Source organism: Lampetra fluviatilis, chromosome 20, assembly GCF_964198595.1.
Source record: "Lampetra fluviatilis chromosome 20, kcLamFluv1.1, whole genome shotgun sequence".
Classification (NCBI taxonomy): Eukaryota; Metazoa; Chordata; class Hyperoartia; order Petromyzontiformes; family Petromyzontidae; genus Lampetra; species Lampetra fluviatilis.
The window spans coordinates 2,239,827-2,254,831 of record NC_136294.1 but is presented as its reverse complement, the minus strand read 5'-3'; the positions used below and the strand labels follow the sequence as shown (position 1 = coordinate 2,254,831).

Sequence of the window (15,005 nt, the reverse complement as noted above, 5' to 3'; positions counted from 1 at the left end):
GGGCCTTACCTGGTTAAGTTAAATGTTTAATAGTTTAGCTTTTAGTTTAAAGGCAAGTTAATATACTTGAATGGAAAGTTGATGTTTCTGGTTAACTTGAAAGCGATGGGTAACGATGCATTTGAGGAAATTATATCTTTCGCTTACATTTATTCATCGTAGTACCATAGAAGGATCAAAACAAATGAAATAACAATCCGTTGCGCAACAAATTGCTAGATAAAATTGCTCATTTGTTTTGACAGTTCTTGAAAGTCTGTGGGATAGCCTCTTGGTGAGAATTGCCATTGTTTCCTCAGCTGTTCTGCTTACGCTTGCATGGCCAGAGAGGAAAGTGGTCAGTGGCCCAGAGGTCTGGGTGAGAGCGCCGCTAGGATTCTGAGTTCGATTCCATGAAACCGCCTGTGATTAAACAGCGGTACTTGATTCAAATTAATTGATGGTTTCAGGCTGGTCACTCATGATTGCACACCAACCACAATAAAGATAACACTACGTTTGGACCTGCAATGTTGGTGAAATTCCTCTTGAGAATTAAAGATTGGTTTAGCTGTTGTACATCGAACACTGCTATTTTGCACGACAGGTGGGACAGTCCTGTCCCCCTTGCTGTGTCGAACTGTTGAGGTCACCTGCAGGGATCTCGCAGGTAGCTCTGTGGTGTCCACTTCCGTGGGCCTTTCTATAACAGGAAGAGTGGCACTGCCCTCCGACAGATCTGAATAGTATGACGCCAATGGCACAAAGAAGGTACAATTTTGAAAAAAATAACGGTATGTTTTTGGGTTGTACTGGCCTGCTGTTTCGCTCCACCACCTGGGAGCTTTTCAGGAACAGTTGCGAAAATGCATCGGTGAGCTATACGGCACGAGCGCAAAAAATCTACGCGGTAACAAAACAAAAAAATCACCCTACACTTTGAGTAAGGTGAGACCTGGCAGTGTTACCAGGAAGCCTGGCCTCAGCGGTGCTGGCTGAAGGTCCTCCACGTGTACGGCCGGTCGGTGCCGCTCGCTTGCGTGCCGCTTGCTTCATGCACGACCCTCAGTCTCGGCACCGGGGGGCTCAGAGATGCCCTCTCCATCAGCGCTCTTCTTACATCCACATCCGCCTGCAAAGGACGGCGATCCTCAAGTTGATTGATTACAATTGAAAACGGCTCAACAGCCGAACACTGTTAAAGTTTGCGCGAATATATATTTTTTGTATACCGTGTCCATGCAATACCTGCATCTCGCAACGCCGTACGAAAAAACAGCAATAAGAAAAAAACAAAGCTCGTGATGCAATGTGAAAGAAAAGATCCCTGTAAAGGTACCTTTTTCTTCTCCGCCATCAGTTTGCGGATTAGGCGAGAGTCCGGAACGTGGGAGGCGACGCTGTTTGTGGCGTCGCTGTTTGTGGCGTCGCCCGTGCCAGGCAGTTGGGATGTTTGGGGAGTTCGTTCACTCGTTGTTAAACCGCTGACAAGGACAGGAAAAAATACGGAATAGATGTAAGGCGATGCAAGCTGCTCTGTAGCTTTACACTGGAGATGTACAGCGGGAGAGTTGTTTTGTAAACCCGTTTCCCCGGACTGAATGTCATTTTTTTCCCCCAATCAAAAAAAAATACACGGCTCTGACCCAAAGCCAACAATTTGTACACGTACAGGCCTTTTGGCAATCCACCGTCGGTCATGGGGGTTATTTGACCATACTTTACCGCACTGGTGAAGGCTGGAGGAGCATGTCTGAGAGCGTGGGAGTGCAGGAAAACAATTCATTTCGCTGTACTGCCCTCTGCTGACAAACCACGTAGCACAGCCTTCTGACGAGCCTTGCTCTGTTCAGCGGTCGCCCACTCCAAGCACCGCCCGGGGACTCAACTTCTGAGACCACCGAGGGCATTGCGATGGCGAGATGTTAACTACCTCGCCTGGTATACAGGAGATCGTGGGTTCGACCCCGACCCCTGACGCCTGCTGTCTGTGGAGTTTGGATGTTCTCCCTTTGGCCACGTGGATTTTTATCCAGGACCTCCGGTTTTTCCCTCCACATTTAGAAGTAACATCACGCGTTTTAGGTAATTCGGCTGCTATACATTTCCACGTGATGGTGATAAGCTATCATTTCTAATAGCCATGTCGCTTCTGAAAAAGAGCTATATTGCTCAGTGGGCCTCATCTGTAAGAGTTTTTGGGTTTGATCGCGTAAATATATAAATGTGTCGTTAAATCCGCCACCAACCGACACAGCCAATTAGTAAGGTTTCTCACGTAAACAAAAATTCAAAATCGTTATTAGTTCAGCACATCGGTGTGTTGGACATTTAAACCACAACATTTACAATCCGAGTACAATATTAGTCGCCTACGCGTTAAACTGACGGGCCTTACCTGGTAAAAATAAAAATGATTACGCGTGAGTTTGGTCATCTGTGCCACCGCACGTCTAACAAGATCCACTCGCTGCCGACCGACCACATTCAGGATGGCGTGCGCGCTCTGGCTTAGGAGACGCTGTGTTGGTAGGAGGATGGTCGTGGTGGTGGGGGGGGAGGAGGTTGGGGGGGGGGGAGGAGGTGGGGGGGAGGAGGTGGGGGGAGGAGGAGGTTGGGGGGGGGGAGGAGGTTGGGGGGGGGAGGAGGTTGGGGGGGGAGGAGGTTGGGGGGGGGGGAGGAGGTTGGGGGGGGAGGAGGTTGGGGGGGGGAGGAGGTTGGGGGGGGGAGGAGGTTGGGGGGGGAGGAGGTTGGGGGGGGGGAGGAGGTTGGGGGGGGAGGAGGTTGGGGGGGGAGGAGGTGGGGGGGGAGGTGGTTGGGGGAGGAGGTAGGGGGGGAGGAGGTGGGGGGGGAGGAGGTGGTTGGGGGAGGAGGTGGTTGGGGGAGGAGGTGGGGGGGGAGGAGGAGGTGGGGGGGGAGGAGGAGGTGGGGGGGGGGGAGGAGGAGGTGGGGGGGGGAGGAGGAGGTGGGGGGGAGGAGGAGGTGGGGGGGGAGGTGGTTGGGGGAGGAGGTAGGGGGGGAGGAGGTGGGGGGGGAGGAGGTGGGGGGGGAGGTGGTTGGGGGAGGAGGTGGGGGGGAGGAGGTGGTTGGGGGAGGAGGTGGTTGGGGGAGGAGGTGGGGGGGGAGGAGGAGGTGGGGGGGGAGGAGGAGGTGGGGGGGAGGAGGAGGTGGGGGGGGAGGAGGAGGTGGGGGGGAGGAGGAGGTGGTGGGGAAGGAGGAGGGTGAGTTCGTCGGTCGCTGTTAGTTGCATTTACGTGCGATGGCCGCGTGGTGGCGCCAATGCTCTGTCCGTGCTGACGCCCGGGCCAGCTGCTCCCCACCGTGCAGAGGACCACCTCGAGGCGGCGGCGGCGCGAGCGAATTCGCTCGCCATGACGTCGCCCACCGACTTGCCCGGAAAGAGCTGACTCAGCATGGGCAGCACCTAGCGGGGACCGGGTCGGTGCAGGACAATCACCCACTCTGGTTTATTTGGGGGGGGGGGGGGGATGGGCAGTAAAATCCACTTTATACAGAGAGAAACCAAAAAAACTTACATTCATTCATTCAAGGCTGTGGCCTTATAAAGTATATACACGGGTGACGTTTCGGGCAATGACCCTGGCGGCCACCTTACAGCCCGGTGACGAACGCAGGTCCTCCGTGCAATCCACCGACCCTTTTTTTTTTCGATGTAAAGCTTTCGTGACTGCAGGGATTCATCTTCTTGGTTCTTTCGGTTAAGTCACGTAGAAGGGAAATAATAAAATAATAAAATAATTAAAATAAAACATAATAAAATCATTCTCTATTTTTTGAGAATTTTTTTATTATTTTATTATTTCCCTTCTACGTGACTTTACCGAAAGAACCAAGAAGATGAACCACCGACCCTTGTTTTCCACGGGAGTGGATTCCCGGATACGCGGCGCTGCTAATTTTGGTGCGGCCGTCGTTAACTTCTCACGTTAATGCGCTGCACGTCGCTGTGGAACGCTGCGTTTTGTTAATGAGCCAGCAGATTTGTTTTCCCTTAATGAGCAAAAGAACGCCGCTCGTTACTCTTCCGTGCACGCGCGCGCGCGTGTGTGTACGGACGCAAATACGCAATCGACGAAATGCGTTACCTCAAGGGCGGGAGAGCGCTTTTCCTCCCATTATCGATTAGCCATTTCACCGCAGCAGAGATAACCTCGGCTCAAATTCACTAATCGTTGGCACAAGCAACAGATTACTGAAGCGAACATTTACTTTACAGCCCCGCGAGTGCGGGGGAAAGCGAGAGACGGAGGGCCAAACCAAGGAGAGAGAGAGAGTGCGGTTCAGTGCGTGTGGACGTTAGAAATCCTCCGGACGTCAGCGTACACGCAGGAGGAGTAGGCCACTGCGTGCCGCCGTCACAACCCAATGTTGCCAATAAAAAAAACAGAGTCCCAAAATTATATAATTAGACCTACACGTGGCAGTTGTCATCCTACACTCGCTCACAGACGAATGTCTGATTGCGGTCCAGGTGCTAGATCACCTTGTGTTCAAAAGGGACAACTTCCCACTCAGGGTAAATATACGTGATGCAAGTCGCGTGTTGCGTGTAAAACGCTACGAGATGCCCCGGCGTAAAGGAGGGCGTTATGTAAACAAAACAAATCATTACTATGATTAATGTAATTTATTAAATACATTTTAAGTGCACCAGAGGTGGATCTAGAAACGTCCCAAGGTGGGGTGCTCCTGAAATTAAGCTTTTTTTTAAAAAAAAATAGGCCCTTACATTAATACTAATACAAACCCAATTGCATGCATTTTCTCTGGTAAATATCACTAACATACCAATTTTTTTACGGGGGGTGGGTGGTGGAAATCTCCCCGATGGTCTCTCCTTCGGTCCACCATTGTATGATTGGGGCGCGATGGTGGCAAGATGTTAACTACCTTGCCTGGCATACAAAAGCTCATGGGTTCGATCCCAACCCTGACACCTGTAGAGTTTGCGTGTTCTTCCCGTGGTGGCGTGTATTTTCCTGCGGGTCCCTCCGGTTTTCCCCTCCACATTTATAAACGCGCGCTTACAGTATTTGGCTGCTATAAATGTCGACGTGATAAGCCACTTCGTTGCGCTATCATTTGTGATAGCCAGGTCGCTTCTGAGAAAGAGCTATAAAGCTCAGTGGGCCTTACCTAGTAACATGAAAATAAAGTTTATAGTTTAGTATTCCAGAAGTGTCTCCATCACTATAAAAGCTCCACGTCTCCACCAATCAGTCCGGCTCGGGCGAGGTTTCATCTGCAGCCTCACCTTCTGGTTGTAGCCCTACGTCCCGTAGGGGATGAGTAGGGAGTGAGTGAGTAGTCACCTGCTGGTTGTAGCCCTACGTCCCGTTGGGGATGAGTAGGGAGTGAGTGAGTAGTCACCCGCTGGTTGCTGGGCTGGATGAGCAGGGCTGTGACAACGTCGAGTCTCGCTCCCGCGTTCTCCTGCATCATCTGGCGCGCCATCGCACGCTGCACGTAGGCAGCGCCCAGCCCCGGGTTGTTCCTGATCGCTTCCGTGCAGCGCCGCTTCGCGTCCGCGTATCGCCTGGGCAAAGGAGGAGCCGCGGTTTTTGAGGCCAGGTGCAACACGCGGTGGTGCTGGCTTTTTAGCCAGGAATATCCTATTACGCTTGAGGTAGCTGTCGTGGGAAAATCTGGCAGGAAAAATCTGTCTTGGAATCAGAATCAGATTATTTATCTCGGAGAAATCCGATGCTCTTTTTCACGGGTATCCAGTAGGAGCGAGTCACAAAGTTACAACAATAATCAATATAAACAAACGAAAGGAGTGCAGAGTATAGGAAAGGTAAGCTAATCACTATAAGTCAGCTAAAACTAAAATATGTTTTAGTTAACCAGGTAAGGCCCACTGAGCTATTAGTTATTTTTTAGAAGCGACCTGGCCACAAATGAAAGCTCAAAGAAGTGGCTTATCACGGGGGTACCCACACTTCACCTCACCACGCCACACGCCACCTGCCGATTGACCGTGATGGAGCCACATAGACCACTGGGATGGACAGAGGAGGGGGGGTTCAAGAAACCTGCACCGCGTCATGCCGAGCAGATTGAAACGGCGGCCTCTCCAGTGCGCCAACCAATTCGCTGTGGCAGAACAATTAAGGGGAAACGGCACGACGCTAAGACTTATCTTTTTGAAATGCTGACCGTGTCACCGCCTATGCAACCGACTCACTTTTCCTGGTGGTCCACCACAGCCAGGTCGTGGTGCACCAAGGCGATCCTCTCCCTCAAGCACGAGTCGCCGGGGTCCAACTCGTAGGCCTGCTGGTAATCGGCGAGTGCAAACCCCAGCTCGTCCATCTTGTAGAAGCAGTCTAGCGGTGGGGGCACAGATGCACCAGTTGGGCACGTGAGCAAAACCAAAGATCCCCCCGTATGGCCTTTTTAGAATGTCGAGGACAAGCCCCGTTAGCAGCATATGTGAAGGCTGGCACACAGCACGAGGTTTGTGGTGTGTTGCCAGCACCATGCCAAGTCGCCTTTGTCTCCCGAGCGCTGACGTTTACATATTGTGCCAGTTTCTACTTTTACGGTTAAGCCCAACTCGGGCAGGAGCGGGACCATATCAGATAATCTCCACCGATGTTAGCCGTGGCCGGGAGTTGAACTCGGCCCGCCGGGTTCGCAGTGCGGTTGCCCTAAACGCAACTCTGCCGTAGCAGCACACTGGCGCACGCAAAGCACATGGGCGCGTTCCGGTGATGTGCGGACAAACGCCAAAGCAAAACACTTAACGTCACCGTGACTCACGTCAGCCTCAGGTTTGATCGTAACAAAAAGTTACGCTAATGGACGTCACGGTGTTGGTCTGACTCCTTTTAGTGTCAAGTTTACTCTTCTTGGGGTTTTTTTTTGTTTGAGGCCGCAAAACAGGAGTTGACGTCGGGAAGGCTTGGCTGTACTCGCACGGAATATGCGGGCAGCACAACGCGCCTTCATAATTCATGAAATCCCGTGCTTGTCAACGGAGGAGACACATGCACAGCACGCGTCATCCTTGCCGACTTTCAAAGCTTTTTCCCCTCGCGTGGTTTCCTCCGCACATCCAATTCTTGCCGACGTCGGTGCAAATGTAAATTTGCTACGGTGCGCCAAACAAGCACGCGCATGCGAATGGTGAGCGTTTGCTTGCATTTAACCTCCGCAATGAGTTTCATCGCCGGACGATGGGCTTGATAATTAAGAGCAGCACAATGATGTGCATGGAGAAGAGCGTTTTCAATCTGTACATACTACCCAGCTATCGTATGCATGGGCAACATGGAAATGGAACAAAGGCTGAAAAGAGAGAGATGAAGCATGGAAAGATGCATTCTTGGGATTGCACTGAGAGACAAAAAAACAGGGTAGCATGTGAATTAGAGAACAAAGGCAGGTGGGTTTGTGCAGGACGCATTCTAGACGGGGTGATGACCAGTGGACTAGACTGGAGACTTAACAGCAGCCACAGGAGTGAACCACCCCGAGATGACAATCACTGTGGAGATGTGATCAATTCTCCCAGTTCGTGTGCAGAAGATAGATGAGCACATAGCACAAGCGCCGTAGCCACCTATGACAAGCTGGTGTGCATGGGGGTCACCCATCCGAGCACTGTGAAGGCTCAAATCCTGCTTAGCTTCCGGGATCTGAGGTTAATAAGGCGCATTCCAGGTAAATTGATTGTAGGTGACGATGATGATCATAATCACAAAGATCGTGAGGAAACTTCGTCTGTGTGATTTGGCGGTGATTTATGACCCAACGGTAGCTCGTTCGCTACTTGTTGCAGATTTTTTTTTTACGGTTCGAATCCGACAGGCCACCCTGGTTATTACTGCAGGTGTGTATTAACCGTAAAAATACACGATATACAGACTACGAATGGCGCGAATATTCGACATACTAAATAATCATTACGACCAGTGGGTCTGCCATTGATTCGGAGCGAGGCTCTAGGCCAGAGGTTGGCAACCAAAAAAACAAGAAGAGCCATTTTCGAATGCGCTAAAAAATAAAAAATAAACGATTTCAAGAGCCGCAAAGCAACGTGGTGGTCCTCAATAATTCATGCCATGAAGCAGCAGTCCCTGAAGAGTCGCATGCGGCTCAGAAGCTGCAGGTTGCCGACCCCTGCCCTGGTAAACTGGACTTCCATGGTGAACTGGACTTCCATGGTGAACTGGACTTCCACGGTGAACTGGACTTCCACGGTAAACTGGACTTCCATGGTGAACTGGACTTCTGAAGTGAACTGGACTTCCATGGTGAACTGGACTTCCACGGTGAACTGGACTTGCATGGTGAACTGGCCTTCCATGGTAAACTGGACTTCTATGGTGAACTGGACTTCCATGGTCAGGGCTCGGCAAACAAAATACCAAAGAGTAATTGTTTTCGAATTTCAAGGGCGGCACTGCAGCCCTTCAAGATCCGCATGCAGCTCCAGAGCCGCATGTTCCCAACCCCTGCTCGAGGCCTTTGCGGGTGGGGGGCGGGGTTTAGGCAGACCGACCTCCACGGTTTCGGTAGAGACTCTTGGCCCCTTTCTCAGCGCGGATGGCCCTGTTGAGCAGCGCCACCGCCTCCTGGAAGAGGCCCCGTCGGCAGCAGTGCACGGCGAGGTCGTTGTAGGCGATGAGGAGCTGCCGCTGGGCGGCTCGCTGGGCCGCGTTCTCCGGGTCGTGACCCGCCGCCTCCATCCCTGCCAGCAGCTCCTCGGTGGCGCCCGCAAAGTCTTGCAGCTGGCGCAGCAGGGCGGCCCTGCCGCGTGGCAGAGCGTCACGCCAGCGTTAAGCCAGGAGTGGGGGGGGGGGGGGGTTTGGCGAACCAAAAGCACGGCACAAATGAACCACAATGCCTTGTATTCTTAGGTTTTTTCGGTAAAGTCACGTAGGTAAAAAATTTAAATTAATAAAAGTAAAATAAAAATAAAATAAAAATCACGACGTTTCGGAGGCACCTAGTTTACACAACAAAGGCTCATTCCTAACAGCGTGCTTCAGCCGCACCGAACCTCACAAAAATAATATTCAGGGCCTACCTTGGCTCCTCCCACCCTCAACCAGTATATATACAAATACTGTTTCTTGGAATTTCTCTCACTTGATACAGCTATCGTGCTGTGACTGTTCCACCTGAAGACGGAAGCTTGTGTTGCCTCCGAAACGTCGTGATTTTTATTTTATTTTTATTTTACTTTTATTAATTTTAATATTTTACCTACGTGACTTTACAGAAAAAACCTAAGAATATGAATCCTTGCAGTCACGAAAGCTTAAAATCTAGAATCACAATGCCTTGCCTGAGGAGCATAGACTCGCAGCAGTCGAACAAAGGCGGTCACCGCATCGTGCGCTTTCAGATGCGTTTCTGATATTAGGAAGCCACTGGAGCTATGCACTTTTAGATCATCTAGATGGAAAACTTACTTCTTTAGAACTGATTTTTGTGTTTAATTTGTTGTCCTTCCCCGACGTGTCCGATTCACACGGTTGGCTACATATATACAAATCTCGCCCGACCACATGCAAATAATGTCCTTACACGTTGCACATGGGAAATGATCGGTAAACACGACCGACGAGTTTGAAGCTTTGTTAATGAGAAAAAAAACTCTTAAAAATACATTTATAGCACGATAGTGATGTCACGGCATTGACAATGTATGAAAATATAATGGAAATCACTCGGTGTTATAAAGTCAATACTGATCGAGTTCAAATTCGTTTTCTCACAAGTGAAACTTCACACTTGTCAGAGACAGCCTTGGTACAAATCAACAGCCAAATTAACTTCGGGCTACATCTTCCGTGGACTAACAGCAAGTACACGCCTACACCACACTTCTTTAAAATGCATTTTCTAACGGGCCACTTCATGAAAAAATTTGCGTGTGTTGGCGGGCCACGTGATTGCGCAACACGTGCTAGAACCCGCGACGGTCCCGGCAAGCGAAGCCACAACGACGGCTCACCGCAGCACGCGGTGCTCGGGTGCTCCGGGGTCGCTCTCGACGGCGAGCGAGATCTTGGCCAGCGCCTCGCGGGGCCTCCCGCGCAGCGCCCCGGCCACGGCCTGCGCCCGCGCGTCCTGCGCTCGCCTGCGCAGGCTCTCCAGCAGCGCCTCCGCCTCCACGCGGCCCGGCGCCAGACGCGCCGCTTCACGAGCATCCTCGTGGCAGCGGCTCGGCTGCGGAGAGAAAGGGGCAGTAGCGTGACCAGCTTGGGGGCACGGGGTGCCTTGGCCCCCGCTGGTGGCCAACGCTACGATTTGGGGCCCCCTTGACAGCCACCATGAGATATTTTGTCAACGGTGGAATAGAAACGTCATTTGCTTTGAATGATAGTAACTTGAGGCAAAGAACATTGGGCATTGAACTCCGTTCCTGGAATATTTATTTCATTAGATACGCATCAATTATATTGCAAAGAGGTACTACTACGGACCTGTAGTGACTGCATTTTGCAAAGACGGAGCACTCCTACAGCCACTAAATGTTCGAGACCGTGAGCATAATGACTTGATTAGGCAAAGAGGAGCCACGATATATAATAGCCTCGGCACAACCGAACGAATTCTAGATTTGAAGCTTTCGTGACTGCAAGGATTCATACTCTTAGGTTTTTTCGGTAAAGTCACGTAGGTAAAAAAAACAACTTTACCGAAAAAACCTAAGAGTACAACCGTACGAGACAAATCAAATATTGGGGCCCCACCTGACCGATTGCCATATCCCCCTGGGATGATAATGGAGCTACGGTGCCACTGGGAAGAGGGTCAGGGCGAGGGGCACAGCAGCAGAGTTGGCCAGCGCCAACCGGCTGTGGCTGCTTGGCAGGCGTGTGGTTGTTGCATCGTGCGACCGTGAAGGTGGTGGCCTTAATTCCGCGGTTAATTGATATTGTACGTTTATGTATGTTGAACTTCTTTCATACCATACGTAGCCAACCGTGCTAATCGGAGATTCTGGGGGGAGGACAACAAACTAAACAACAAAAATATGTTCTAAAGAAATCTGTTTTCAATCTCGAAGCTTTTAAAGAGTGCATAGCTCCAGTGATATTCCTAATATCGGAAGAGCATCCCAGAGGGCTGCCAAAGCGCATCTGAAAGCGCGCGATGCACTGACTGATGATGATGCAATGTCGTGTCAGGGTTGGAGCTCTAGCACAGTGGTTAGCCCACTACGTTGTGAACCCGGTGATCTGACATCAGCGGCGAGTCATCTAAAGCGGTCCTGGGGTCCACCCTGCTACACCAACCCGCACCGACCGGCGCGGCAAAGTACGCGAGTGACCTGCACGGCGCGAGGAGAGGTCCTCATCCAGCAGTGGATTTATTTTATTTTATACCCACGTGACTTTACCGAAAGAACCAAAGAGTATGGATTTATACAATTTGCTGGGCGCGCGCTCGTCACTTGCATTGTTGAAGCGGTGGTGCAGGCGCGCCCGCAGCACGTAGAGGTCGGCGTTGTCCGTCTCGGCCAGGAGCCAGCGGTCCACCAGCTCCAGGCAATCGCCGTAGCGGCCCAGCGCCGCCAGGCACGCCACACTGCGAAGCAAAGAAGTGGAACCGGCGGCCCCCAAAGTTTGACCAGATTGGCTCCCGCTGAGGTTGGGGCCGCTTGCAACACCCCGCAGGATTGGACTCTCATTACTCAGCCCTCGGGGGTCATTTCTCTTGCTGCCAATGGTTCCCCAATTTCCCTCCACCCTCCTGACTCTTCGGATATATTCGCTTATTCATTCGGACAGGGTAGACCCATTAAAACTGCACGGCTAGTCTTTATGGCGTTGCTATTTTTAATTTGGGGAAACATTTAATTAGCCTGATACTGCAGGCAATTCATTTAACTATGACATGCAATCATATTGCCATATTCTTGTTGAGAGCATTGTGGGGATTTTGAAACGAGCTGATAGGCTGCTCGTTTGCTATACCTGGAAAATATTTCATGCGTCCATCTATCTGTCTGAGGACCCTTCATATACTTTAATGAAAACTACAGAATTCTGCAAAACTCTTAGACCAATCGCCATGGAACTTGCCACACTGCTGACGAATACCAGTTCTTGGGTTAAAATTGGCAGCAAAATACTTTGACAAAGTCATTTTTAAGAGCGACACTGTCTTGCATGCTAGCGTAAATTAGCACACATCAGTTAGAATGTAAGCACACGGGTGTGAGCGTGTACACCTGATGTGCACCTGCACACGTGTGTGTGTGTACAGAAACGATAGCATAGAGGTTAGCGCGCTACGAATCCAGTGACCAGGATTCGATTCCCGCTAACGGCCAACACCAGGGACGAATTATCTGAACCGGTCCTGGGCCTCCCCGAAGTCGACTCAGTCTCAATTGAGTACCTGGTGCGAGGATGCTGGCCACCCACCCCCTCGTGTGCTGTTCCGGGCTTCACAGGTGCTGCTCGCTAACAGCACTTGCCCCAACAGTCTGCTATGGCTATGTCGAGCAGGTGCCATACCAATACCCTGGCTTGCCAGAAGAAGATGGAACAGTAGAGTGAGGATTAATATCGTCCAATCCACCCACGTGTACGAACACTCATTAATGAGCTAAAAACATCTTAATATATAGAGGACCATAGAGCTCGGGGATTTGTTGGCACCGGCTCACTGCCCTGGCTGCTGCCTTCCAGCTTGTCTGTGAGATGCAATTGGCATGAACGATAATGCTATATATATATTTAAAAAACTAAACATTATTTTCAAACTCAGATTCGCACATGGATGGAACTCCCGCAAAATACAGGCGTGTCAAAGTTAGTCCTCCCCATTAAAACTACAAAAGCTTTGTGCAATGTCTCAAGACATTTGATATAAAACACTGATGCACAATACATACAATGTTTATAGATTCCATCATGAGCATAGGACATTATGTTCAGAGAAATTTCAGTCAATGTACCATCTCATCTGGATGGGGAGGCTGCTGGGCTTGAGCTCCGTGGCTCTCGTAAATGCCTCCAGAGCATCCAGATACAATTTGTGTTCAAAAAGGCCTTGGCCCTGTTCACAAATACAAAAATGGGACATGCTCATCGTGTCACGCACACTCCTGAGTTAAAACAGTCACTTTAAGCACCACACACACACGCACACCTATAATACACAGCTTTGGAGATATGGCGGGTGGATCGTGGTGAGATCGCTATTTACAGAGCGACTGCCAAACATGCTCGCCTCTGTAAAGGTGGCCAGATGACAGTTGAGCAAACGGATTCATGAACCCATCTGTGTGAACCCATGAGTGTTATCTCCTCGTATGCATGGGTTTTTTTTCTCTCTTTTTCAGGTATCATTCAATGTAAAAGTGGCCAAAAAGAGTCTGAAGACTCAGTGACGTTCTTCCGGATGAATAAATCAATGGCTGTATAACAACAAAGAGAGATTGACAATTCAATATTATATATATATGCATGTTGAACTTCTTTCACATCTTACGTAGCCAACCGAGCTAATCTGAGGTCTGGGCGAAGAACACACTAATTACACAAAGCAGTTCTAAAGAAAACACAGAGCACGAACGTACGTAAAGCATTCTAGAGACTCACATTTACTATTTGTGTTGTATATTCTCATTATATTAGCTACACAACATATCCACTTATTGGCGTTTGTATTGATGAAAAATGAAAATTCCCAACGTAACGTATGTGTATGCTTAAAACACAAAGCACAACGCAGGTCAGAATTGCATTCATTAAAGTCGACCTCATTTGCTTGGGACAAATTGGGCTCGTGTGACATTGATCCAGCTTCAGCGGATGCTCAACACGGCATCATCAAGTGCCGTGAGATCTTAACACGGGGGGGGGGGGGGGGGGGGCGACAACCCTACGTGTATGCAGTAGATCCTGGCCAGGCGTCCGTGGATCGGGGCTTGACCCCGAGAGACGCTGAGTGCCTGCTTGTATCCCAGGATCGCCGACTGGAAGTCGCACAGCTCGAGGTAAGCTTCGGCTCTCTTCACATAGAGATCCGTCTGGGGGTGAGCACACCAAGATCAATGATAAATAGACCCCCCCGTAGAGCCTTTAACATAACTGTTGGGGCAAGTGCTCTGAACGAGTAGTATGTTGAACTTCCTTCGCACCGTACGTAGCCAACCGCGCTAATCGGAGGTACGGGAGAAGGACAACAAACAACACAAAAAAGCAGTTCTAAAGAAATGTGTTTTCAATCTAGGTGATGATTTAAAAGTACACCGCTCCAGTGACTTCCTAATATCAGAAGGAAGAGCGTTCCAGACCGCTGCAGAAGCGCATCTGAAAGCCTGCGATACAGTTCAAGTTCATTTATTAGGTATAGCCCTGTGAGCCATTCGGTTCCATGGGTCGGTGGCCAGTGTTGATGTTTACACACCGCACCAGATACTACTTTATAAGGCCGAGTAGACACAGGAGGCGGGGGGGGGAAGCCCAGGACCAGTTCAAATACTCGCTACCAATACTGGTCGTGAACAGCAATCGAACTCGAGTGGCTGGGCTCGTAGGGCAGTGTGGAGCTCACGGCCGCGCCGCACACACGCACACAAACTCGCCAAGACACCGACATGTGCACGTGTAAGTAGCGGATAACGTTTGTGGATCATGGGTGAAAGAATTTCACACCAATTTCAGGATGTTTTTTTTTTTATAGCTTTATACATAGCTCACTTAGCCATTATACCGCATTCATCTTTGTCGGCAAATGCAATGCACATTACTTTTAAAGAACTCACTTTTTTTTACGAGAATTAAATGCCACGAAAAATATCATTGAGCCTGAAAAGTGAGACAGTGTGTTTCCGAGAAACATATTCTTATGTAAATGGCGAATTACTTGCCTGTTGTGGGGTGAGGTTGATAGCTTTTGTAAAACACAGGACAGCCTTCTCATGCTCCCCACGGTTAAATTCCTCAAGCCCCTTCATGGAGCTGCAAGAGACCGATAACAATTGAACATATGGTACGGTGTGTCTGCAGAGTCGTATTTTTTTCAAA

General features: G+C 50.1%; 1 protein-coding gene across 1 annotated transcript; it reads right to left on the bottom strand.

Moving 5' to 3' along the window:
• Positions 1–961: 961 nt before the first annotated feature.
• On the bottom strand, positions 962–13,056 carry LOC144938015 (tetratricopeptide repeat protein 16-like). Its single transcript, XM_078865712.1, has 9 exons — positions 12,929–13,056; positions 11,421–11,550; positions 9,971–10,185; positions 8,510–8,757; positions 6,188–6,329; positions 5,371–5,536; positions 3,234–3,403; positions 1,319–1,463; positions 962–1,111 (listed from the first exon to the last, which is right to left on the bottom strand). The coding sequence occupies exons 1-9, from the start codon at positions 13,054–13,056 to the stop codon at positions 962–964; spliced, it is 1,494 nt and encodes a 497-aa protein (XP_078721838.1).
• Positions 13,057–15,005: the final 1,949 nt, after the last annotated feature.

Coding starts and splice junctions, on each gene's coding strand:
- LOC144938015 (XM_078865712.1), bottom strand. CDS start 13,056: ATGTCCCATTTTTGTATTTGTGAACAGGGCCAAGGCCTTTTTGAACAC. Junction 10,186..11,420: donor TGCACCACCGCTTCAACAAT/GCAAGTGACGAG, acceptor TTCTCTCCGCAG/CCGAGCCGCTGCCACGAGGA. Junction 8,758..9,970: donor CCCGAGCACCGCGTGCTGCG/GTGAGCCGTCGT, acceptor GCCACGCGGCAG/GGCCGCCCTGCTGCGCCAGC.